The 26,011-nt window shown below is 29.1% G+C and overlaps 2 protein-coding genes across 2 annotated transcripts; one reads left to right on the top strand and one right to left on the bottom strand.

Annotated features, from left to right (window-relative positions):
- Window positions 1–569: 569 nt before the first annotated feature.
- LOC123903879 (protein DETOXIFICATION 27-like) lies at window positions 570–10,406 on the bottom strand. The gene is made up of 9 exons (XM_045953565.1): window positions 10,148–10,406; window positions 6,316–6,471; window positions 5,044–5,585; window positions 4,735–4,821; window positions 4,428–4,484; window positions 1,579–1,817; window positions 1,293–1,411; window positions 1,108–1,197; window positions 570–902 (listed from the first exon to the last, which is right to left on the bottom strand). The coding sequence occupies exons 1-9, from the start codon at window positions 10,271–10,273 to the stop codon at window positions 843–845; spliced, it is 1,476 nt and encodes a 491-aa protein (XP_045809521.1). The 5' UTR covers window positions 10,274–10,406; the 3' UTR covers window positions 570–842.
- Window positions 10,407–11,346: 940 nt separating this feature from the next.
- LOC123904333 lies at window positions 11,347–11,979 on the top strand. The gene has a single exon (XM_045954007.1). It carries the CDS (start codon window positions 11,347–11,349, stop codon window positions 11,977–11,979), a length of 633 nt encoding a protein of 210 aa, XP_045809963.1.
- Window positions 11,980–26,011: the final 14,032 nt, after the last annotated feature.

Here is a 26,011-nt window from a genome sequence, read left to right as displayed (position 1 = left end):
TTAAAACAATACAACTCTACTAAACTATTACATATTTTTAATAAAAATGTTTATGTATAACATAATATAAAAATAATGTGAATATTTAACATAAATATGAACTTTAACATAAGGTTAGTAATAATTTTGTTTATAATTTTCATTAGTCAATATTAAAATCTTAAAAAAAATTTTAATTCTATTAAAATTATATGATATTTTATAATTGATCAATTTATTTTTAGTAAAAATGCGGGTAACGGGTATGGGTATGGGTACCTAGGTACCCATAGGGTATGGGGACGGGGGAAAAAATTGTTACCCACGCGGGTATGGGGATGGGTACGAGTATTTTTTCAATCCGCGGATATGGGGATGAGTACTATAGTAGGGGTATGAACCAATACCTCATATTGGATTTAAATAAACAACAATATAATGAGGCTAAGACGACATTTTTTTTTTTATAGTGGAACTCAAAATCAAACTCATAAACTTTAGTATATTACTCGTTTTTTTTTTACGCAACTTTAGTATATTACTTAAACTCCTCATCATTAAGCCAAATCTAATGGCTTTAAGACAATAAATTTAAGAGAATTATATAATTTATTGAAGAATGAATAATCATAATTATATACTAATTTGGATGAATATAGCCCCAGTGTACAAATAGTAATAATAAAAAGCCCGGTACAAATTAATACCAATTCCTATCAATTTTGGTTACCAAGAGACAAGCCCATAAAAGAATTGACGAACCAAGAAGTTCTTCAACTTTTATCTCTTCTATTTTTTACCAAAAACTTTTATCTCTTAAATAAAAGGTACAAATTAATTTTACACTGATATTCAATATTTATCTATCTAAGTTGTTGTTTTCGATCCGACCACTTTGTTATGTGCAGTTTTGCTTTCTCTGCCTGCAATTTCAGCCAACACAATAATGAAATCAAAATTATATTTATCAAAAGTCAAAACCAATACCACTAGCTAGTAAAGTGTCGAAGAAACGATACTAATCAATTTTACACTAACATCTAATAATATAACAATGTTGTAAGTTTTGATCATACGTTAGATGTCAGTATAAAACTCATTTATATCGATGATCAGTTAGGTAATTACCTCTTTGTCCCAATCGCACCGAAGTGTAATCCAACACAATATCAATGTTTGAGTGGCTGTTCCTCCAAAAATCATCCCTGCCCAGATTCCCTGATTGGTCAATTTCATTACCATTAGTTCACATTTTAAATTCATAGAAGTTTAGAAACTAAGACAATAAAAAAAGTAAAAAATATTAAACATACCATAACTCCTTGATTAAAGACCCAACCCATTATAAATCCAAGAGGAACCCCAATAATATAGTAGCAACCCAAATTTATGTAAGCAACATATGATTGCCACCCCGATCCGACAGCCACTCCTGTTAATATTATCGGTCAATAATAATCGTCAGATCATTGAATATAGTTACTTCCAAAGTCACGGTTATGAGTTGATTGTAATATGTTGACGGTGTAAATTTTATTATACCGACAGTGTATCAAAATTAAACTATATATTATATGTATATATTTGAGATTTAAATACCTGATAGAACTGGTTGAACACTGTTGAGAAGAATTGTGAAGGCTAATAGAAGAGAAAGCTTGCCTACTTCATCAAGAACAGCTTTACTAGTGGTGAATATGTAGCCAAATTTATTGTGCAATATCAAAATCAACATCCAGAAGAAAAGTCCTATTATTAATGATGTTATCACAGAAACTATAGTAGCAAATTTTGCTGCTTTCCCATTTCCAGCTCCAAGTTCATTTGCAACCCTCACTCTGCATATTGCATTGTAACTTTCATTGTTACTACTTGTATTTTCACCACATGAATATCATATGATATCAGTGATAAGAAATAAAAATAAAACAATTTTTTTCTTTAACGACATTCTTAAATGTTACTCTTCCACAATGATTGAACGCTTCTTAACCATGTGAATCACACTTAATGTGTAACACTAGTATTAGGTACAAAATATTATCTATAACGATATATAAAAAAGATAATATATAAAAAGCATAAGTGAGTTTGGGTTGGATTTTTTATATTGTCCAAATTACCCTTCATTTTAAATTCAAATTTTAAATTCAAATAACACAATGATTCTTTCGTATTAAGGTCTTCCAACTATCACAATTCTTACAGAAATTTAAATAAGGTACATTTTTTAATTGAAAAATTTTATTAATCTCTGATTTTTAATTTCATAACATAAGAGTTTTTTTTTGACATAAGTTAAACACAGGCAGGCGCGGAACGCGCCTGTCTGGCCCGCTAGTATAAGATAAGCTGGCTGATAGCTTATGGTTAATGGCTGATAGCTCCTAGTTGATAACCTGATTGAAGTGTTTGGTAAAATTAGCGGTTCAACTGACTGATAAATGTAAAATGACATAAAAGGATATTTTTAATTCAATAATTTTTTTTATTAAATTAATACTATTTAAGATACTTAGAATTTAATATTTCAAGTTTATTTTATTTTTTTTAACAATATTTTTAAGTTTATTAATTCAATAAATATATCTTTCAAATATTATTATTAAACTAATTTTTATATGCTGAATTTTTTTAAAAAAAAATATTTTCCTTTCAGTTGATATACTTTATGAAAAAATAACAGAATATATTCACAATATAGTATAATGGATAATTATACTAAGATACGTTGTTTCAAAAAGATTATAGAACCTATGAATTGATAAAAAAAATAATATGCTTTAGCCTTCATATTTGAAAATAGATAATAAGGCAACGTTAAAACATACTATATACATGTGATTTTAAAAGAAGTAACGTTAAAACATGCATTTACTTATTTTATTTTAAATTCTAATGATAATAAATTATAAAGGGTAAATATGAATTTTAGTTAAAATAATAAGGGTAAAAGAGGAAGAAAAAATGAAAAGCTATAGAAGCTATAAGCTCAGAAGCTACTTGAAATTATAAATCAGTAAAATAAGTTAAAAACTCTTTCTAAAAAGATTGTCTCAAACATGTCTTTTAACTTATAAGTCATAAGACAAAAGCTAAAACCTAATTTCTTTTTATCTTGCAAAATATTCAGGTAATTGATTGAGGGGTACCTGGAAAAGGGGTACATGGAAAATCCTTTAAATAATTAAGGAAAATGCTAAACAATGCCCGAGACACTGTTTAAGGAACCAAATATAGTAATATGACATTAAAGTTTGTGCAGTCAACGTCTCGAAAGTGTAAACAATGTTATTTTTAATTTTAAAATTTCCTTTTTTAGTTTTCTTAACCAGTGTCCTGGGGGCACCGGTTAGCATGACCCAATAATTAATTATTTAATTTAAATCAACTATTGATATTGTATGACGTGATTTGGAGAGGAAAAACAGAGAAGCACAATATTGAATGGGCCATGTCTCTCTCTGTATAATTATAGTAAAGTCAGTTAGTTGTCTTTATTTCTAGTACTATTTTATGGTAATAACATTGAATGTCAAATTAATAACAAAATTATTGATGGCATCATGAAAACATAGACGTAGCCATCAAGTATACAGATTATAGTGACCAAACCAAACATTTGTTCTTAGTCTTCCCATATGATTCACTGAATTTATATTTGAGCCATCAAAATACAATAATATAGTATAAATTTGTCCTAGTCACAAAAAGTAGCCTAGAGTATTTAAAGAGTGAAGATTCTCTTCCAATTTTCTATACATTTAATTTAATCTCTAATAAAAAATAATATTTAAATTAATCTCTCAAATTTTTATACTCAGACAAATTTGTTCTATATAAAAATGATATATAGATTAATGTTCACTCTCCCTTTTTTTTGTACAAAGTATAAATAATCTATGGAATTCAAACACGCAAGAAATATTTGTCGTATTTTATTTGTATTATTATGAGGCTATGATAGTGCCTTTACAGCCAAAATCTAGAGACAACAATACTAATTCATATTTCATACAAGCTCTATGTTTAAGCTCCACGACAAATTTCATTAGCATAATGCAAAATCTTGTTTGACTAGGAACCAATTGTTTTCTATGGCTACTATATTATGTTTTTTTTTAGTGGTAAATAGTATACATTAACATTGTCATAGATTACGTGTGTTATTTTTATTTTTCTTCATAACGTCTAAAGAACTCAATCACTCACCACCGCAATTTAATTTTGGCCTATAGTAGTATTTTATTTGTTAGATAATTATTGGGTATGTCATGTTAATCATCTAACCCAATAAGATTTTGCTTTGGCCTCATCATGTTTTAATATTAGCCCTGAGTTTTATGAGGCCTTCGTTTTTCTCTTGTGAAGAAAAACTAAAATAAAACAAGAAGTGTACAAATTTTGGAATCAAGCATGTGAAAATTAAAATAAGACAAGTATGTTACCCTGTGGCTGCAAAGAATGCCAGTGGAATCATCATCTCCATACCATTTATTGTCATACTGCCAAAACAAAACAAATATATAGTGTGGATCAGCATAAAAACAATCATAACAAAACAAGAAAAAATTTAAAAATATATAATATAATTCTTTTTGAGTTTTTTGAGGTAACTATAAATATATTGTCAGTATAAAAAATTAACATCTTAATATAAAATTAAGTATAGTATTCATATCATTAATACCTTAATTGACTCGAATAAAATAAATAATATTGTTGTACCCAATAAATAAATAAATAAATAATTACCATATGGACAAAGCATCTACTGCAATCTCTGCATTTGGTAGGTTTCCAGTCATCAATATCAAAATTCTGTAATACCAATTCTCCAAACTGCAAACACAAAAACAAAAATTAAAACAAAAAAAAAATCCCAAAACCAAAACAAACATGATAAAATATAAGGAAAATGTGAACTTTTAACGTATATGATATATAATATAGATCAGATACATTAATTATATAATGAACTTTAAAATGTGAATTTTTGCTTATATTTCATCACAAAGAGAGTAAAATCTAAAAATATGAACAACAATAAAAAGTTATGATTACCATAGCATAACTCCAGAAGCAGCAGAGAGTTTAACAAATTCCCAAAGTCCGGAAAAAGCCTCCATGGAAAAGCCTTTCCATGTTAAAGGACACCCACCCCAAACAGTGTAACCAAAAAGCCCAAAAGTAAGAGCCCACCAAGAAAAATTGAGAGTAGCAGCAGTTCCAATAACACCAAACTGAAACTTAAACACAAACAACCAACTAACAAAAACATGCACCAATAATGAAAAGAGAGAAACCCAAGCTATAGCACCGGTTTTAAGTTGACTCTGTAAGAATCTATTGAGAGGAAATTGAAACGCAAATGCAAAGTGCAATGGTATCATCCACACTGAAACTTGTCCTGATAATACTGCTAAATCTTCTGGTTGTCCCAATAGTCTTAAAACTGGTGTTGCGAAAAGGTATATTGGGAGAAGGAAAATACAGCATATGAAAAGTACTATCCATGATCTTTGCATGTACACTCCTAACATGTAATATTGTTTTGCACCAAATGCTTGTCCACATAGTGTTTCTAATGCACTTGCCATTCCCAACTGAAAAATTACACAACAAAAATGATTAATTCATTACTAGAAAAAAAATATTAAATCATTAATACAAATTAAAAATTTGATGCAAAATTTTCCGTGAATAAAACTCAGTTGATACAGATATCATATTATATATAATATATCCAGAGGTCGAAGTTTGAATCTGAGATTCTTCACTTATTCACTTCAAAGAATAAATTTTTAACCACTAAACTCAAAAAATAAAATGAGGCACAAAAATATTGATCTTCAATTACAATCTCTCTTAACACTTATGGTGGAAACTTTGGACAAATATTTTGTGTGAAGTTGAACATTTTTATGTAGTATAAGTTAATTAAAATAAAACATAAACAAGATTTTGTTTTGCCAACTCATGATTAGTTTCATAACAAACTAGTGTAAGCCACAAGGATACCTCAGTTAAAGACAAATTATGACTGCCTGTAGTCACTAATTTCCCCATTCACACAAGAACATATCAGTGGTTATTAGATGTAATCAGACCAGACAAGATTCCAAGCTCGTTATTTGATTTTGAACTTAAAAATCAAAATTAAAATCTTGACCGTCCAATTTTAATCCAACAATCACCGATATATCAATTGTGTGAATGTAGAGATTGTCGACTCTAGACAATCAAAATTTGTCAAAGACTCTAATTACGGTGGATTAAGAAAAACAAATTATACGAAAATGAAGCACGAAAGAGAATAGTGTTATGTAAATGTACCAAGAGGCCAAAATCAAAGCCAACAACAACATTATTGGCAATGGAGATAGCTGCAAGTTCAAGATCACCAAGATGACCAGCAAAAGCTTGAGTGATGACCAACATAGAATAGGATGCAATACGGCTGAAAATTGCAGGACCTACAATATGCCATAGTTGTTGTCTATTTTGTCAAAATAATTTATTTTAAAGTTATTTTAATATTATTGTATTTATAGTTTTAAAATAATTAATTAATCCTATTACTATTATGATTAATGATATGTTAAATGTGCTTATTACTTGGTCAAGTACGGTTATATTTTGGCATCTATACCCCTTTATTCCTAATTAATAGCTTGAACCGTTTTAATTGGAAGGAGATGAAAATATATGACAATATATATAGACGTGAGATGAAGAAAGGAAAAGGATACTGCATATATTTTGAGCACATAGAGTTTTAAAATATAAATCAATATTACCTTCCCTCACAAATTGAGTTATCTTCCTGGATTAAATCACCGGTGTCTAATAATACTTGTTAGTTCTGATACCTCAGATATAATTTATATCTGAGAAGGACCTGTTGAATCCTGGGGGATTTGCGCTTATGAGGCGGATAAATCCTTAAGGACAGTGCGATCAGCACGCCTCAGGTATTGTATATTTTGCAGGTCTAATTCGTTGTTTACTATCCGGGTGTTTACATCAAATTACTACATGGTAGTGCCGACATCAATTACAACGATCATAAGATAAGTTCTTGTGAACTCTATTTTATTTTATTCTGATTCATGTATATTCGATTGGTTAAATTTATATGTTGTTTATTATTATGAGTAGGTCCAATTTTTACAACAATCTTAAGGATTTATTCTTGTCTTTGAATTCGATTCACAAGAGTTTCATAATTTTGGGTGCGGGAGATTTTTGTGTGTTATTGTGAGGCAATGTGTTGAGGTAATTACAGAGAGTTGCATGGTGCGTATGAAAGGTACGCTCTTAATACAATTTTTATCAGTAAAGATATGAGGAACATGGTCGTTGCTTTAATTTGTTATAATATTATTATTGGAATTGAAGATTTTATAATCTCTTTTGTTTATAAATCACATGCTGTGAGTTCATGACATTATATCCTGATGTATTGATTAAAGTTGAAGGCCAGTGTTACAATTCTAAATAATTGTGTTATAGTACAGCAACAATATAATGAAGTGAATTAATATCTATTTTTGTGATGTTTGATTTTTCAATTGGAGAATTTGTGTTAATTTTGTGAAAGGACCTTCTTGTATGTGTTATGCAATATGTTTGTGTATATATGCATACCATTATTTATCCAGCTTGTGCATTAAAATAATATAATAAAGTGTTAGGATCAGTTATTTTATTTTGATTATCCTTCCCTAAAATTGACGTGACCAAGTTTTGCTATGAGTAGTACTTTCTATAAATTATGAATTTGTCTGTGGCTTGGTTTGTTAGAATGTTACTTATTATATATGAATTGTAGATGAAACTTGTGTTTAACCTGAGAGTGAGATATAATTTTTATTTGAGACAATAAGTAGAATATATTTGAATTATACAATTTAATGTTGAGAGGTCACTATGATAATATTTTTTTTATATGCACTAATGTCGATCAACTTGAGGTCAATTAGATGCTACTTATTATAGTGAAGGCAGAGGCTATTAAAGTGATGCTAAATTAATTTGGTGTTTATGAGAATAATATAAAAGTAGTTTCATTTTGTTAATCGATGAATCGTTGTCGCTTAGAAATATTCTAAGTAAACCTATATATAATTGTGATTCATGAAATATTTTTGAGATACCATAAATTAAAATATGGTATATTGTGGATTATCCATTGTGTTAAAATGATACAATGATGTTTAGTGAAATTGAGGATTATCCATTGTATTAAAATAATACAATGATGTTTAATAAAATTGTGGATTATCCATTGTATTAAAATAATACAATGATGTTTAGTAAAACATGAGAAAACATATCTCTATGTGCGGCGGCATTATAAATTGTCTCAATTATGAGGACATTGTAACTTGAGAAATCATCTGAGTAGACCTGAATAAAAATCCACCTATGTTACCAAATGTGGGGGTGATGTTGCTTGATAGTCTTTCAAGTAGACCTTATAATAAATCAAGTCTTGAGTTTATTTTCTCCTTTGTGGAGATGTTGTCGCTTAGAATTTATCTAAGTAGACCTGATGGAATATATTATAGATGCAATATATGAGATATTGCTTGTAGAGAAAGAGCCATTATATTAAAATAATACAATGATGTTAATCGGATATAAGAGCCGATGAAAATAAAATCGATAAGTGAATTTATTGTGAGGAACAAGTTTATTATTATAGACTTGAATAAATATTATATGAGATTAATTGACTTCGAGACGTCTTAGTCAATATTACTTGATTGAAGAAAATTATCTCTTCATCATTTGTGTATAAAGTAGCTACTAAAACAAGCCCCTGGGAAGAAATAATTTTGTGACACATCGAGGGGAATTGGACCTAAGCCATTTGAAATCAACAAGTGATAGGAACCCAACCTTTGTGATTGGAGATCCCATGAATAAGGTTCATATGGGTAAGAACAAGTTACTTGTTAGATCTGCTAGCACACAAAAATTAGTTAATTAATTTTTGTCTTGGTCCTTTTCCTATGGTGTGAATGAGAAAGTGCTAGATAGTGCATTACTGAGAGGATAAGCTAACAAAGCTTTTAATGATTTTCATAGCCCTTATGGGTGGTGTATGATTTGCAGCATACACTTGATGAAATCACCTATGTGAGTGTCAAGTGGGGCCGCTTGTATGAGATCTTGGCGAAATCTCTAGAGCACTCATGAAAGAATCCAGGCACGCGCACGGCCTATTCGCGCAACACAGCGGCAACAACAAGAACTGTGGGGTGTAATGCGATTGGTAGACCGCTAACATACGCTAAGTTTCATTGGTTCATATAGCTTGCTACACCAATGTTACTGTGTGTTAAGTACTATTAGTCTAGCACTGGTTCATATAGCTTGCTACACCAGTTTGATGCATTACATCAATGATGTTAATCCAGGAAATGATTTTTTGAGTACTCTTTTAAACTTTAAAATAAATTGTGGGGGATTGTTGTCTATTTTGTCAAAATAATTTATTTTAAAGTTATTTTAATATTATTGTATTTATAGTTTTAAAATAATTAATTAATCCTATTACTATTATGATTAATGATATGTTAAATGTGCTTATTACTTGGTCAAGTACGGTTATATTTTGGCATCTATACCCCTTTATTCCTAATTAATAGCTTGAACCGTTTTAATTGGAAGGAGATGAAAATATATGACAATATATATAGACGTGAGATGAAGAAAGGAAAAGGATACTGCATATATTTTGAGCACATAGAGTTTTAAAATATAAATCAATATTACCTTCCCTCACAAATTGAGTTATCTTCCTGGATTAAATCACCGGTGTCTAATAATACTTGTTAGTTCTGATACCTCAGATATAATTTATATCTGAGAAGGACCTGTTGAATCCTGGGGGATTTGCGCTTATGAGGCGGATAAATCCTTAAGGACAGTGCGATCAGCACGCCTCAGGTATTGTATATTTTGCAGGTCTAATTCGTTGTTTACTATCCGGGTGTTTACATCAAATTACTACATGGTAGTGCCGACATCAATTACAACGATCATAAGATAAGTTCTTGTGAACTCTATTTTATTTTATTCTGATTCATGTATATTCGATTGGTTAAATTTATATGTTGTTTATTATTATGAGTAGGTCCAATTTTTACAACAATAGTTTCTTTGATTCAATCCAAACCTTTCTTGTAAGATCTTGTTCTTCTTCATCTTCATTTGTTGTTGGTGGTAATAATAATGGAACCTTTGCTTCTCCTAATGGTGAAGTTAGCTCCTTGTTGGACATAGCTAGCTAGCTATTGGTGCTTTGAGGCACAAAGGGTGAAGTTTGTTTGGTTTATGAAAAAACCAAAATTGAAAGAAAAAATAAAGATGAGAATTGTGAAGAGATGTTTGAGAGGTTCAAGTTGAATTGTGTGAAGTGGCTTTTAAACAAAAGTGGTATTTGTCGGATTCTTTTAATTTAGTTTTTCGTAAATTAAAATAAGGATTTTATTTATTTTTTAATAAGATAAGTATCATTCATTTGATTGTTCAGTTTCATTTTTATTACTCACAATATTTAGAAAAAAGAACCATAATAATTTAAAGTTTCATCGGAAAGTAAAAGTAAAAGAACCATAATAATTTAAAGATAGGTAATTTGTCTTTTCAAAGCTACCGTCCCACAAAAAAAAGTATTATTGTGGTAGGCCCCGTTCCCGGGAAGAAATATTGTGAAATTACCTTTCCTATTCTTTCTCCAGATCCCGCTACTAAGAGAGATGTTCACTTCTTAAAATATCCTATATACGTAGGCGGGAACAGAGGAAGGGGTCAGATTTATCCTGACGGGAGCAAGAGTAATAATAATGTTTATAATGCTACAGCAACTGGTATAGTAAACAAAATTATACGAAAAGAAAAAGGTGGATACGAAATAACGATAGTGGCTCCATCAGATGGACGTGAAGTGATTGATATTATACCGCCAGGACTAGAACTTCTTGTTTCAGAAGGTGAATCTATCAAACTTGATCAACCATTAACGAGTAATCCTAATGTGGGTGGATTTGGTCAGGGGATACAGAAATAGTGCTTCAAGACCCGTTACGTGTCCAAGGTCTCTTGTTCTTCTTGGCATCTATTATTTTGGCACAAATCTTTTTGGTTCTTAAAAAGAAACAATTTGAGAAGGTTCAATTGTCTGAAAATGAATTTTTAGGTATCTGGATTTATCAACATATTAAGCTAGTAAAAAGAACTCCATTTTTTTTGATAAATTATGTAGACAAAAAGAACTCCATTCCGAACTGAAAGGACAGCTTATGGATTCGATGGATCCATAGTTACTATATTAAGCAGGACAACTTGATGACTATGCCTGTAAAGCAGAATTCTTCATGGATTCTTAAAGCTATCCTTCAGCAAAGGGACTCGCTCCAACAGGTAGAGGGGTGGAACAACATGAAGGGTAAGATTATCACAAGGAAAGTTTATCAAATGTTGAGAGTGGATTATGCTGTGGTAGGTTGGAGACAAACTATGTATCAAAATATGGCTCGGCCTAGAGCGCTTTTTGTTTTCTGGCTAGCGTGTCATTGCAGGCTGGCAACCAAAGATAGGCTTCAGAAATTTGGTGTGATAGTCAACCTGAAGTGTTGTTTCTGTCACAATGATGAAACTATTAACCACCTTTTCTTTGGCTGTATTGAGTTGAAAAATATCTGGCATAAGGTTCTCAGGTGGTTGAAAGTCGATCATGTCCCCATGGAGTGGAATGAGGAATTAAGATGGATCACTAGATCTAGCAAAGGAAAAGGGTGGAAGGCCCAACTGCTCAAAAGTGCGGCTGCTGAAACAGTTTACACATTGTGGAAATATAGGAATGATGTTTGTTTTGGTAATCAAGTATATAATACAAACATAGATGAAGATATTATCAACACTATAGTTTATAGAGGTTGGAGAAGTCCTAAAATTAGGGAGCATATTGCTCATTTGCTTATTTAGTTTAGCTTTCTCTTTTGTTTTCCTTGTCCGTTTGATGGTTGGATCCTGGCTGATCACTTTGTACAAAACTGGTTTTTTTTTTAATCTATCTATATATTTGCTTCAAAAAAAAAAAAGTAAAATCGACAAAATAATTAATTATTCTACCTTATTTTTAAGAAAATTAACTATTCTACTTGAAAGTCAATGATAATATGTACGTATAATTATTTCCTCTTTTTTGACTAAAATAAAATATTCATTCATTCAAATTGATAGATACATCAGATACAAACACAAATTCAATGTTGCTAAAAACGTAAAGGATGAATCTGCGAACAAACTCACAGCATCCAAGTTAATAGCATAAAACGACATGTTTAAGCTTACAAATAATGTGACAAAATAAAAGTAACCGAAATACCCATGTCTTCAGAACTTCATCGTTGATGACCTTGTCATTGATTGAATCAGTAGTTGATCAAAGTTGATCTGACAATCTGAACCAAACGAACGCCGCAAAAAACAAGAAAGCAAACAAGCACCGCACGAAGACGGGACGCACTGAGGCAAAAAAATCACAAAATAAAACAGAAAAACTTTAATCTATGTGAAATTTCACTTATTTAAATAAAAGCAAATATAAAACGATCAAGAGGGGTGATTTTGGATCAAAATTGACCCTAAACCACCCATCTTTAGAAGATAAACAGGAAGAGAAGGCAAGAAGAATTGTTGTTGTGCGGCGGCGGCGGCTAAAATTATAATTAATTATTTCCTCTTATTCTACTTGTTATTTGCCAATTTGGGTGGACTAATTTACCTTTTTTTTAAAAAAAATATAAATAAATATTCATTTTTTAGATTCATTGAATAACTGATTTATTTCAATTATATTATGAACTCGGTACATCAGATATTCAATGAATCTAAAAAAATGAATATTTATTTATATTTTTTTTAAAAAAAGGTAAATTAGTCCACCCAAATTGGCAAATAACTGGTAGAATAAGAGGAAATAATTATACGTACATATTATCATTGACTTTCAAGTAGAATAGTTAATTTATTATGAACTCGGTACATCAGATATTCAATGAATCTAAAAAAATATATTTATTTATATGAAACCAGAGGAAGTATACTATAAACAATAATTTCAGCATCGTGCAATGAATTGATTATGTCTCTTAAATAAAAGGTCATAAATTTAACTCTTGACTTTTGATCCTCGATGGTCAGAAATTTGATTTATGACCTCTAAATATAAAAAGAATTCAGTTGAAAGAAAAAAAATCTATGTATTTCACAAATTCTTCAATGAAAACTAATCTTTTACTAGTAAAGGGAAGGTTGAATTGCTCATAGACCTTCATTGTGATGATGTGACATGCTTTAGAGAGCTTCTCATATCTATTTAAAATTTGTCCCACAATTTATTTTGTGTGTCCATTCATCCTCCAAAGTAATTATCTATATGTTACAATAATAATGGCTCCCAATAATAATGAAAGAAAGAAAAGAAAAAAAAAAAGACAAATTACAAAAAGAACAATGAATAGATATATGCTCTTTCATATTTTACACTACCAAACATAAAATATAAATCATGCATGTGTAAATATGATTTGCAATTTGCAAAAATTTACTTTAAATAAATAAACCAAATAAAAAAGTTACTCCTCAAAAAAATTTCATGCTTGACAAAATAAATTTTATGAAAAAAAAATACTTTAGTTGTTGAGTTGCTCACAAGCATGCATTGTGATGATGTGACACTCTATAAGAAAAGTTTACAATCTCTATTAAAACCTTTTCATATTTCATATAATAGAGTTACTCTAATAATAATAATATATTAAAATATATATTGTATGTTACAATTCCCTATTAATGCAATTGAAAACAAAGAATTCTTGGAGACACTAATATTGAATATGTAAATTTAGCTAATTATCAAACACAAGCTCTATATAAAGTTAACCCAAAAGCTAATTATCACCACCACCATATCAGGAAGTCTACCTTCTATGTTTTAACAAAATTTTAATTTATCTATCTCATGGCAAAAACTCTATGGTTTCTTTGTCTAACATCTCCATGAGAAAAAGTTATGCATCTTCACCTTTCATATGTTATAGTTACACATTATAGTGTCTTGAATTGATTTAAAAGCTATTGTGTGCATATATATAGTTACATCGTAAGTATATTGGTTTTTGTCCTTGGTAGGTGATGGTGTCTAACCTCTTAGAATATCAAGTATGTCTACATGTGATTGATTAAGAAATTGATATACATATATGTGATAGTTGTCTATTAATATGTTTGTAAATTAGAATTTTTCTATTACTCTGAGTTTGGAACATCTCTAATCATTTTTTATATTTCTTTTTTAGGTTGGATATTTTTTAAAATATCAACCGGTGTTTTGTTCGATGATTAATTAAACTTTGAGTTGAATCGATTAATATGAATATGACTATTTTTTCATGTGAAGGAGGAGAACATGATAAAACATACTTCTATTTTTGCTTACGTTGCATCCTTGCTCCTTATAAAGTCTATGAAATGGCACCTCATGTAAGGATGTATATTTAACTCTAATGGCAGTTTGTAAACCATCATTTTTTTTTAATATATATAATGTTTGTAATTAGACAACTTTTCTTTTTCATTTATTATTTTATATAAGGTAAAAGATTTGTATAAAAAATTGTTGATTAATGGGAATATAATTAATTTTTTTCATGTAAATAAGTTGAAGAGGATAAAAGAGACTTCTTTTTATTGATTTTGAAGTGCCTTAAAATTTATATAGATCGAGGGTATATTGATGTTGGAGGCATTCAATTAAAAGAGGACAATCCAAATAATTTAGAAATATAAATATGTGTCTCATTTTTAAATATTATATTGTCTACAATGTGTAGGTGATCACTTGATCTCGATCAAGAGAAATATAGATCTCGATCAAGAGAAATATAGAAACAAAAACAAAGTAGAAATTAAAATAAGTTTTTTTTTTGTAGTTGACACTCAAATCATACGGTTCTTATAATTGTAATACATGTAAGAAGTATATTGATTCAACTTGACTTAGAGGTTGTCCAAATATATAATCTTCATGCATTTATCGTATAACACTTGCCTAAATCTGGATGGTTCAATATGAATATATATGAATTTTAATAGACGGTCCTATTTTAATCTACGTATGTCATCTTATTCTTACGGCCATAAAATGAATCAATGAAAAGAATTGTGCTAAAAACATGTTAGTTTAGAAATTGTGCTAAATACTTTTTCCTCCACTTAGAATTGTACTAAAAACTTTCTAAATTAAATTAAAAAAGACAAAAATTATTAAATAAAAATTATTGATGCTCATTTGTCAAAATAAATTTTAGAAATTATTAAAACCGTAGATGTTAAAATATATTTACATACATTTAGAAAATATAATCACACATATATTTAAACATATTTACACACAACTAAAATTCACCAATAATTCAAAAATTATTAATTTAATTTATATAATAATATAACTTTTTGGATAAATTAAGTACATATTCTAAAAGAATGTTTACGTTACAGCTGAAAATAAAATAGTGAAATATTTATAAGAATAAGATGACATTTTTTTAAGAAAATAAGAAGATGACACATGTTAAATCTTAAATTCATCTATAAGACTTTCTTTACCTTAACCAAATAACTAAACCTAAATTCAAATATATAAAATCTTCGTCCAAACTTATATATTGACAACAACAAATATTTAAGTTTATATAATATAATAAGAAAAATAAAATAAATGTTCAAGAAAATATTAAATAAGAGGGACAAAAACTAACAATAATTTTGAAGAGACACAAACCTCACCAAGAAAAAGAAAAACAAACCAAAAACAAAAGGACCAAGCAAAAAAAAAAGTGAACCAAACAATAGACTAAAAAATTGGGACTAATAAAGTTGGAATAAAATTTCACCAAGTGAATAAGTGAGAATAAACTCCAAGACAGAGTAAGTAGATAAGTTATTTGGAACCTTAAATTGCATAGAACGTAGTAAGCAAATACGCTATTTGATACATAATTTTCAAAAAATGAGATCACGTGGAACAAATAGTCAAAGCCACCATATATGAATCATATTCTATAATCAAAATTTATTTTAACATTTCTCATGAGCAATATTATCTACAAGTATAATTAGGTATACCTCCAACTCTTATTGAAAATAATAAAATAAGGGATACATCAAAAATAAAAAAACAAAGTGACATTTGACTATAAAATTGCAACTCATATAAAGAAAACTAAAATCTTATATGATTACACTAATAAAATAAAAAAAATGATACATCCTTTCAAACTTATGAAATATTATAAGAGATCTATTACATTAAAATATAAGCAAACTACGATATAAATTAATAAAAAAATCTAATATTTTTAAACAACTTTTTTTTACTCATATACTAATATTAAATATAATCATATTTTAAAATAATATATATTATTTAACTATATGTGATTATAGTTATCACAATTATTATTTTTTATTTATAAAAATATTTTAATTATATATTTTAATCAAACCCGTGTAACGCACGGGTTTACCCCTAGTTATTACTAAATGCAGTAAAAACTTAGCTTTTATTTCATAATAACAAAAAAATAAAATCTCAAGCAAAAGATAAGAACTTTAAATTTTACATTTGTCTATAGTAAAAAGTTCAATAATGATAGGGTTGAGCCCTTGCGGAACTAAGTATAAGGTTGAGGAGAGTCGCGGTCCATACCAAATTTTTATTTTAAATTGGTACATATACATATTTTTGTTAACTATTATGTTATATATACATGTAACTATTAGTTTTTTATCATAACATTGCATATGCCCTGGTGGTAAGGTAGTGTTGCCAATAACTTAGATAATTTATGTCATATAGATGATAGATAATTTATGTACAATTTATGTACCCAAAAAAAAATGATGCACAATTTTAAAGAAATATAAAATAATTTAATGTTATTAAAATCCGTCAAAAGATTAACAATTTTATGCATTTTTAGTCTCAAATAAAAAAATTAAAGTTCCGTTGCAGCCCATCCTGACATTTTAGTCTAACTCCACTACTGGGTAACTTACTTTAAATTTTTAGCAGTTAAAAATTAGTTGTAACTTGTACCAAAAAAAAAATAGTTACAACTAAATAAGAATAATGATTAATGGTGGCTTGTTAAAAAAAATACTACGTACAAATGTAGTATCATGATAACTAGCTTGACACCCGTGCGTCCGCACGGGAGTCGCGGCGTTGCCGCTCCTCACTTGCTAACATGAAATAATAATTTACTGGAAAGTAATTCAAAAGATAAAAAAATAAATAAGAAAGGATATAATATTTGGTAAAAAAAAATAGAAAAAGAACAATGGTAAAACCATCACAAAAAAACCTCAGATATCCGTATTAGTATAATATGAATTTTGTTCAAAAAAAAATATATAAATATAGATAATGGAGAAATCATGAAAAAATAGGCTACCTTATTAATATATTAGTAAAAACATCATCTTGTAAAAATAACCAAAAACTTATGTTTGTGTATTCAATATATGAGTATAAATATAGTCCCGTAAAAATTATTAGAAAATAGGCAACCTTATTAATATGTTAGTGAAAATATAGGTCTCACAAAAATCATCAAAATAATTAGGTCACCGTATTAAATATTAAATATGAGTATAACCCGTAAAATTGTAAAAAAAAAATAGACAACATAGAAAATAAGTTTCCATGTTAATATATGAGTATAAATATAGGTTCCACATATATTATAAAAGAATATGCAAGCTTATTAATATGAGTAAAAAACATAGGTCTCACAAACATTACACAAAACATTATGTCATTGTATTAACATATGAGTATAAATATAGATCTCACAAAAAATAGTAAAAAATTGGAAACTTTATTAATAAGAGTAAAATCATATAGCCCTGCAGAAATCAGACAAAAGATTATATCCTTGTGTTAATATATGAGTATAAATATATGTCATGTAGAAATTATGAAAGAATTGACAACCTTATTAATATATTAATAAAAAACATAGATCTCGTAAAAATTAACAAAATAATTAGGTCCCTGTATTAATATATGATCTATTATAACCCGTAAAATTATAAATTTTTTTTTAATAAAAAAAAAATATAAAAAATTAAATTTTTTTATTAAATTATGATTAAAAATATAAATTTTGTAGAAATTAAAAACAAAAAAGGTTCTGGTATTAATATATGAGTATAAATATACGTGCTACATAAATTATTAAAGAACGGGAAACCTTATTAATAAGAAGAAAAATATAGGTCCCTCAGAATTCATACAAAAGATGATGTCCTCGTATTAATATATGAGTATAACTCGTAAAATTAATAAAAATATATACAACTTTATTAATATATGAGTAAAAATATAAGGCCCGTAGATATAACCAAAAAAATTATGTTCCCATATTAATATGAATATAACCTGTAAATTATTAAAAAAAAATAGACAACATAATATATTAGTAAAACACAAGTTCCGTGAGACTAAATATAAATTCTGCATAATGTATTGGTCAATCTATTTCAAAAGAATGACCAATGTATTGATGACAAGTGAATTTTTTGTTCCGGTAAAATAAAAGGTAATTTATTTCTCAAAAAATTAATTTGTCCTTATATCAACAACAAAATATCTTCCAAAACAAAACTTCTAAAAAAAAGTCATTTATTTTTTAACTTTGTATTTAATTCTTTTTTTTAAACTAAAAGTATCATCCGCACAACCCTGCAGAGACCAATCCCCTCGAGATGACTAAGAATTCTTATTGTTTTAGTCTCAACATTTTTTCGGGAGTTTTTCAATTATATTAGTAAAACACAAGTTCCGTGAGACTAAATATAAATTTTGCATAATGTATTGGTCAATCTATTTCAAAAGAATGACCAATATATTGATGACAAGTGAATTTTTTGTTCCGGTAAAATAAAAGGTAATTTATTTCTCAAAAAATTAATTTGTCCTTATATCAACAACAAAATATCTTCAAAAAAAAATTTCGAAAAAAATGTCATTTATTTTTTAACTTTGTATTTAATTTTTTTTTAAAACTAAAAGTATCATCCGCACAACCCTGCAGAGACCAATCCCCTCGAGATGACTAAGAATTCTTATTGTTTTAATCTCAATATTTTTTCGGGAGTTTTTCAAATTTTCTCCCACCATATTCTGATATTAAATTAATTAAATATAGGACAAAACTTAGAAACGGTTCCATTTTTCTCCCACCATATTATCATATTAAATTAATTAAATATTGGACAAAACTTAGAAACAGTTCCATAGGTACTGTTGATATTGTTCACCAATTAAAATGCGACACCTGAATTAATTTATTCGTCATTAATAATTTATTAAACTCCGTCAGTTCACCATTATCTAAAAGTGAAACTGGGTTTTTAATTTTCACAGTTGTTATCAACATTGATTGTATCATTGAAAGTGAAATCAACAATAACAACAGTATAAACATGCCATTAACCCCCAACCATGGAGAGGCTTTGATGAAAGGCCAACAAAGTTAAAAAATCGTTTGAGTCCTCCCATTGTTAAGCCATAAGTTGGGAAGGTGAAAAAGGAACGGATGAATTGAAGGAAAGAGTAGTGGTGATCTCCATCACTTTACTCTTCTCTTCCACTTGCTCGACGAAATTCGAATTGACAACGTGAATTTTATTAAAATTGAAATTAGTGATATGGAATAAATTAATCCATGTGTCATGTTTCAATTGGTCACGGTAAAAACCATTTCTATGGTTGTACAAAAAAAAAACAGTTTCTATGGAACTGTTTATAAGTTTTGTTCTTAAATATATTTAGTTGAATTAAAAATTAACTTAATTGAATATTGGCTTGAAGTCCATAAATGAATTTGATATTAAAAAAAAAATTCAAAAATATATGTGTAGACAAATATAAAATGAAAGGACAAATATAATATTAATATTTTATTCTTTTTAAGTAATTAGTATTGCTGGCTTATTGATGAAAACTTTCCATATAAAACTTTTCAAAAAATAAAAAAACGGAAACATAAAATAAAAGGACAACTATTTTTGTTTTAAGTAAGATTAAAAAAAAATATGTGTAGACAAATATAGCATTAATATTTTTTTTTTTACGTAATTAAAACAATGGATTTGTAGATAAAAAGAAAAAAAAATGTGGGAGAAGAGGTAATTTAGATTAAAAAATAAATAAAAATAAAGTGATGTAATTTAATTTGGGTTACATACAAAAAATTGGATTTGTAGGTAAAATGAAAAAAATGTGTAATCTACCTATATTAACAAAAACGTGGAAAGATGGTCGATGCCCATTTAATAAATATGTATAGGATATATCGATTTCCAGTTAATAATTGATTTTTATTTACTAAAAAATTGAATTTGTATAAAGTGAGGTATTTGAATTTGAGTTACATACAAAAAATTGAATTTTTATATAAAAAGAAAAAAAAAACGTGAAAGAAGTAACAAATAAAGTGGAGTTTTGTGGTTATAATTGGTCATTTAACTCATATTGATTATATGTTGGTTCCAAAAATATAACAAATTAATTCATATGACTTAGTGGTAAATGTAATAAAAAGTGTAACTAAAAGGTTAATGGTTCTAATCCAACTGAAAATTTTTTTTAGCATTTTTCTACTAACTTTTTTTGATAAAGACAAAAATTAACCCTGAATTGATTATGTGTCAAAAAATGAATAAGGGGCAAATTGGGAATTTCATTAGTATCTTCTTTTCTTATATAGTAGACTAACGAGTGGTTCTGCAAGTGCACAGAATCGAATCCACTTGGATTGGTGCATTGCTATTGGCTTGGGACCTGAGAGTGTGCTCATCTTGAGGTCTGAGGTTCGATTCTCTCTGTGCCAATGGGTGGGCTAATTTAACTTCTTCAAAAAAAAAAGTGCACAGAATCCCTACCAAATAATAAAGTGATAAGTTTATCGTTCCCACATGGATTGTGCCAAAGTTACTAGTGTTGCTTATGAATTAGATAGATTTGCATTTGCTTTGTTCGTTTGGAGATAGTTGTGTGGTAAGAGTAAATTTCAGGAAAGTAAATGACAGGAAAGTAAATAAAAATAAATGACAGTGCGTGTGTGTCCACGCGAGGTGGTTAAGTGTGGTCGAATCTCTCCCTTACTCCTGCTTGGTGGTTAATAATTTTTTGTTCCCCTCTATGAGGATTAGTCTTCTAAAATAGGTTCGGAAGCACTCGTTCCCTATTTCTATTACAAACTGTTCAGAGCCTAGTTTAGATTTTCTTACTCTGCTTAAATATCATAACACCAGCCGGCTCCACTTACTCGTTTAAACTTTGGTATCATAACTTTTAAGGCTCAATGTGTCACAAGCTGTCATGTGTGCCTAAACTAGTCCTAACTCTGTCTCAGGTAGACTTTATCGTTCTTAACTAAGCTTTTAATCCAATACTAAGACCTCAGATACTGAATTTAATGGTCTCATGTTGGACCTTAGCACATCGTCCTTCGTTCGGGATAACTAGCTTCGTTTCCTATCCGATATCCACTAGCTCCTTAGATTTTATTCTAATGTGATCAGTATTAAAATAAATATATAACCAGACGATAAAAGAGTTTGAAAGTAGAAACAATTGAATTTATACCCAAATTATACAAAACCAAACATTCGTAATGGAGTTCAATGACTCCACCTAACCTAGGAAAAATAAATTACAAAGGCAGAAAAGAAACGAACCTTAATGGCCTTAGAGCTATAGTTGTCCATCCTTGTCTCCTCCTTAGAGTTCTCCTAACTCTAGACTCAATATTCAATGTTTCTGAATATTTTGGAATGAATTAGAATGCATAATAGTGGAGAAGGGAGACTCTATGTATAGTTTTTCAGCTGGGTTTGGGCTTTTTCTGCGCGTCCATCGCATCCATCGTGGTCACGATGGATCATATCGTGGTACGATGAAAGATTTCCTCAAGATTTTCTGCGTGCTTTTGCCCTCATCGTCGTGCCACGATGACAAGTCATCGTGGTATGATGGAAAAGATTTGTTGCAGATTTTCTTCAATTTAAACCGTCTTCTCATCGCGCTACGCTGGATCTCATCATAGGTACGATGGCTTGCACTGTTTATGACGTTTTTGCCCTTTTTTTTGATGTTTTTTCACTTTTCTTGCTTCTGGGCCAAATATCTTCACTTTTCCAGGTATTTGCTTAGGCTTCAATTGCTATTAGAACTATCCTAATTTACTACTAAAAATATCATATAATTGACTGTCATCAATAACGAAAAAACTAATGCTAACAAATGTTTTTTAGACATTTTGTTAAGAATTTTATGTTAAGAATTTATTTTTAAAAGTATTTTCTTAAAAATTGAATAAGCAACATCTTATTTATAAAAAAAAATAAAATAAGCAACATCTTAAAATTCAACTTTTTTTTAATACATAATTTTTCTTTTATTTATTTTTTATTAGCATGACTAACAAAAAATAATCACATTTTTTAGTCTACAAAATTACTCGTGTTTCTACTAGTATATGCTTAGGTCAGGTGGGACAAGGGAGGTTCTGTTGTCTTGTTCACATAACTCGAGCGTAGTTGTAAACACCCATGAATAGGGAGTATTCAAGTGGGTCAAGGATCAGAGGTGTCACAAGAAAAGGCTGAGACTGTCACATTCTGTTGCCCACAAAGCCCTTTCCCATTGAGTCATTGCTTACGCACGTTCCTTTTACTATATGAATCAATAAATAATGGAGTAGTATTATCAAAAAAAAATAATAATGGAGTAGTAGTAGTACCAGTAGTATTTGACCTCGTGGACAAATATTTTTGAATTAAACACAGTAAGTTTTTGGGACCATGCTAATTTTTTTATTTTTTTGGGACCATGCTAATTTTTTTATTTTTTTATTATTTAACGAATTTTTTTGTACACAAAAGATAAATGTTTTATAGAAATATTATAATAACTTTAGCATTTTTAAAAATATTTATGAGTTTTTAAATTTTTATTATATCAATTTTATCGTATCAAGTCATAGAAATTTATTTTCCTTTATAATCACATAAAATCTGCAACGAACATAGTGCAAATATTTAACAGATTTAGTCTAAATGGGTTGTTTTAGAGAAGAAAATTTGAGACATTGAAATGTGTTTTTCTCAAGATTTTTGATTCAAATTATTTTGATATCATTTTTTATTGGGTTTAGTCAATATAAAAACAAAACTATGACTTTAAATGATCCCCGCTAATGGACAGTGGGATTGTTGTCGATTAAACTGGGATTGTTGTCGATTAAACTGGATAACAGGATGATAAAAGAACCGGAGCAGATCCTTACTCTATAATATTACTGTAATAAGTTACGGAGGGAGTATAAAATCAAGATGTTGATAGTGGACACCCTTTACTGATTTTTTGACGGAGACAATCCTCTCCCTACAAATATTGTGTTGGGACCATTCTTGCTTGCTTTTGTAAAACTGGAAACTGTGGTGTGACTAAATAAGAAGAATCACAAAAATTCACGTGCCATTTATGGAGGTGCAGGTACATTAGTTAGAACAAGCACATATGTGGTTTTTGGACCCCAAAGACACCCTCTTTGTAAGAGCACATGGATTCTTGAAAATAAAGATTCGCGGGCTGACTCGTTTAACACGCAGCCCGTACGGATTTAAGATTAATTTTTTTTATCTGTTTATATTTTTGTCCGTGTGGGTTGGACCGTTAAAACCGCGGATTATGCGGGCTAAATCTGCGGGTTAGCCCGTGACCCGCCTTATTTTGTTTTTTTTGTTTTCACCCTCTGGTTCCTAGGGTAAGGAGCTCTAGTAGTCCGGAGTTCGCGACGAGTTCTGGCATCAAGTGGTTACAACCCCCTCCCAAATGCAGTTGCGTTGCGGTGATCGAACCGTGGTCATCCCTACCAAGTTCAGCGCCAATCACCCGCCTTATTTTTATACATATAATTAATTACAAAGTTTATCACTTATAAATAACTTGGTCCATGTCCAAATCCAACATTTTTAACAAAAAAAAATAAAAACTTAATCTAAACATAATCTCTTATTCTCTTATATAGAGAAGATAGATAAACTTAATGATATCACAAATTTTAGCTATTTAACAAAATAAAAAAATTAGGAGCCTTAATTGATTAAATGATCAAATAAAATTAAAAGACTAATTAGATTTCTATTTAGAATTAATTAAGTAATTAATTTATTGGATATGAGGTCAATATATGAGTGGATGTCAGAATGTTCGGAATAATGGGAACCCTAATTGGCAATCACCTTATATATATATGCTATGGTCCCCAATATACCATATATGAGCAAATAATCTTTTCTCCCCATCTGAAGAGAATTCAAGGCATTAGGGTACCGGTTGAGGAAGAACCATACAAGCCGCCAAACTTTCCTTTGTGTTTCAGATTACTGTTGAGAGACTAGAATTAATTCTTGGATTCGAAACAAATGAACACTGCATCTAGACGAGAAAACAAAATACATCGTACCAAAATAAGAAACTAAGATGAGAAATCAAAATAAATATATAAAAATTACACTTATTTAACTAAATGACAAAGAAAAAAAATTGAAAGAATGATTCTAGACTAAAATTGACTTTAAATTGTCCATCTCTAATTTCTAATAGACTAAAAGAAGAGAAAAGTAATATGGTTAAATTAAAAAGGAAAAAAAAAATAAAAACTCATCAAGTCTCAAATATGATAACTCATCAAGTTGCCAATACTACAAAAATAAGTTTTGATAGCACTTTTTAAAAGCGCTATTAAAAGCTGACCCGGAGCCCATTTAATAGTACATTTTGGTGAAATCGCTATTAAAGGTGTGAATGTGGATCACTATTACAACACTTCTTGGAAAAACGCTATTAAAGCTAATACTAATAGCGCTTTTGACATAAGCGCTATAATAGGGAAAATGAATAAAAGAAATTTGTTGTTGTTGGGTATCGAACCTTTGATCCTTTGGTTGTTGAATAAAAAATTAAATTAAAAAAAAAATCAAATTTTAAAAAAAAATAGACCAATCCCTGATCTCTTACTTTCCTTCGTTTATATACTCTCCATCTTTTTCACTCTCAATCATTCCTCACCCTCCATCAAATTTAAAAGAAAAATAGATCAGTCCTTGTTTTTTTTTTTTTTTTGTTGATAGTCGAAATGACAAAGTCATTGAAAACTCACACACACAAAGTGGAGTGACCGGGATTCGAACCACGGTCCTTACGTCCGACACTAGCCAAATTTAGTAATTAGTTATTAGTGTTAATTTTTTCACCTCACCAAGACTTGAACCCTAAATTTTTACTCCCTAATCCCTTTCACCCTTAGCTAAAACCAGTTGTTAATCTTCAACTTAATAGAAATGTTAATCAAATGGCTAAATAGTTGAATGAGAGAATAGTTTAAAGACTTTTAAATTAATTTTAAATAACTGTTTTAAGGACTAAATTGATAAGAGTAATATTGTTTAGGGAATAAGTTAAGTGTTTATTCAATATTATTGTATCTCTACTTGTAAACTGAGCAAAATGAGAAAGTCCTGGTGTTTTGGCACGGATGAACAAGGCCGGTATTTCCCGTGACATTTTCAACTATAGGATTTGTAGAAACTCTTACGGTGCAAGATCTGATCTTATCAATATGAAGAAATGGAACGGCAAAACCATGTATGATCATATTGGCCAAGAATTGTTCTTGTTAGAAATCGAATGAATTGTTCTTATTAAGAATCGAATTCGGCCTCTTCCAAACTATTCGTTTCATGAGGAGTTTATTAATCACTTGAATCCAACATCTTAATTTATTTCAACATATGTTTATGTGAAATTGATTCTATTTGAAACGCAACTTATTCATGATAAAACCACCTCTGAGTGGTCATTCTAGAATTTCGC

This window comes from Trifolium pratense, linkage group LG2, assembly GCF_020283565.1.
Source record: "Trifolium pratense cultivar HEN17-A07 linkage group LG2, ARS_RC_1.1, whole genome shotgun sequence".
NCBI lineage: Eukaryota > Viridiplantae > Streptophyta > Magnoliopsida > Fabales > Fabaceae > Trifolium > Trifolium pratense.
The sequence above is the reverse complement of the archived record's forward strand: the minus strand, read 5'-3'. Positions and strand labels throughout refer to the sequence as shown.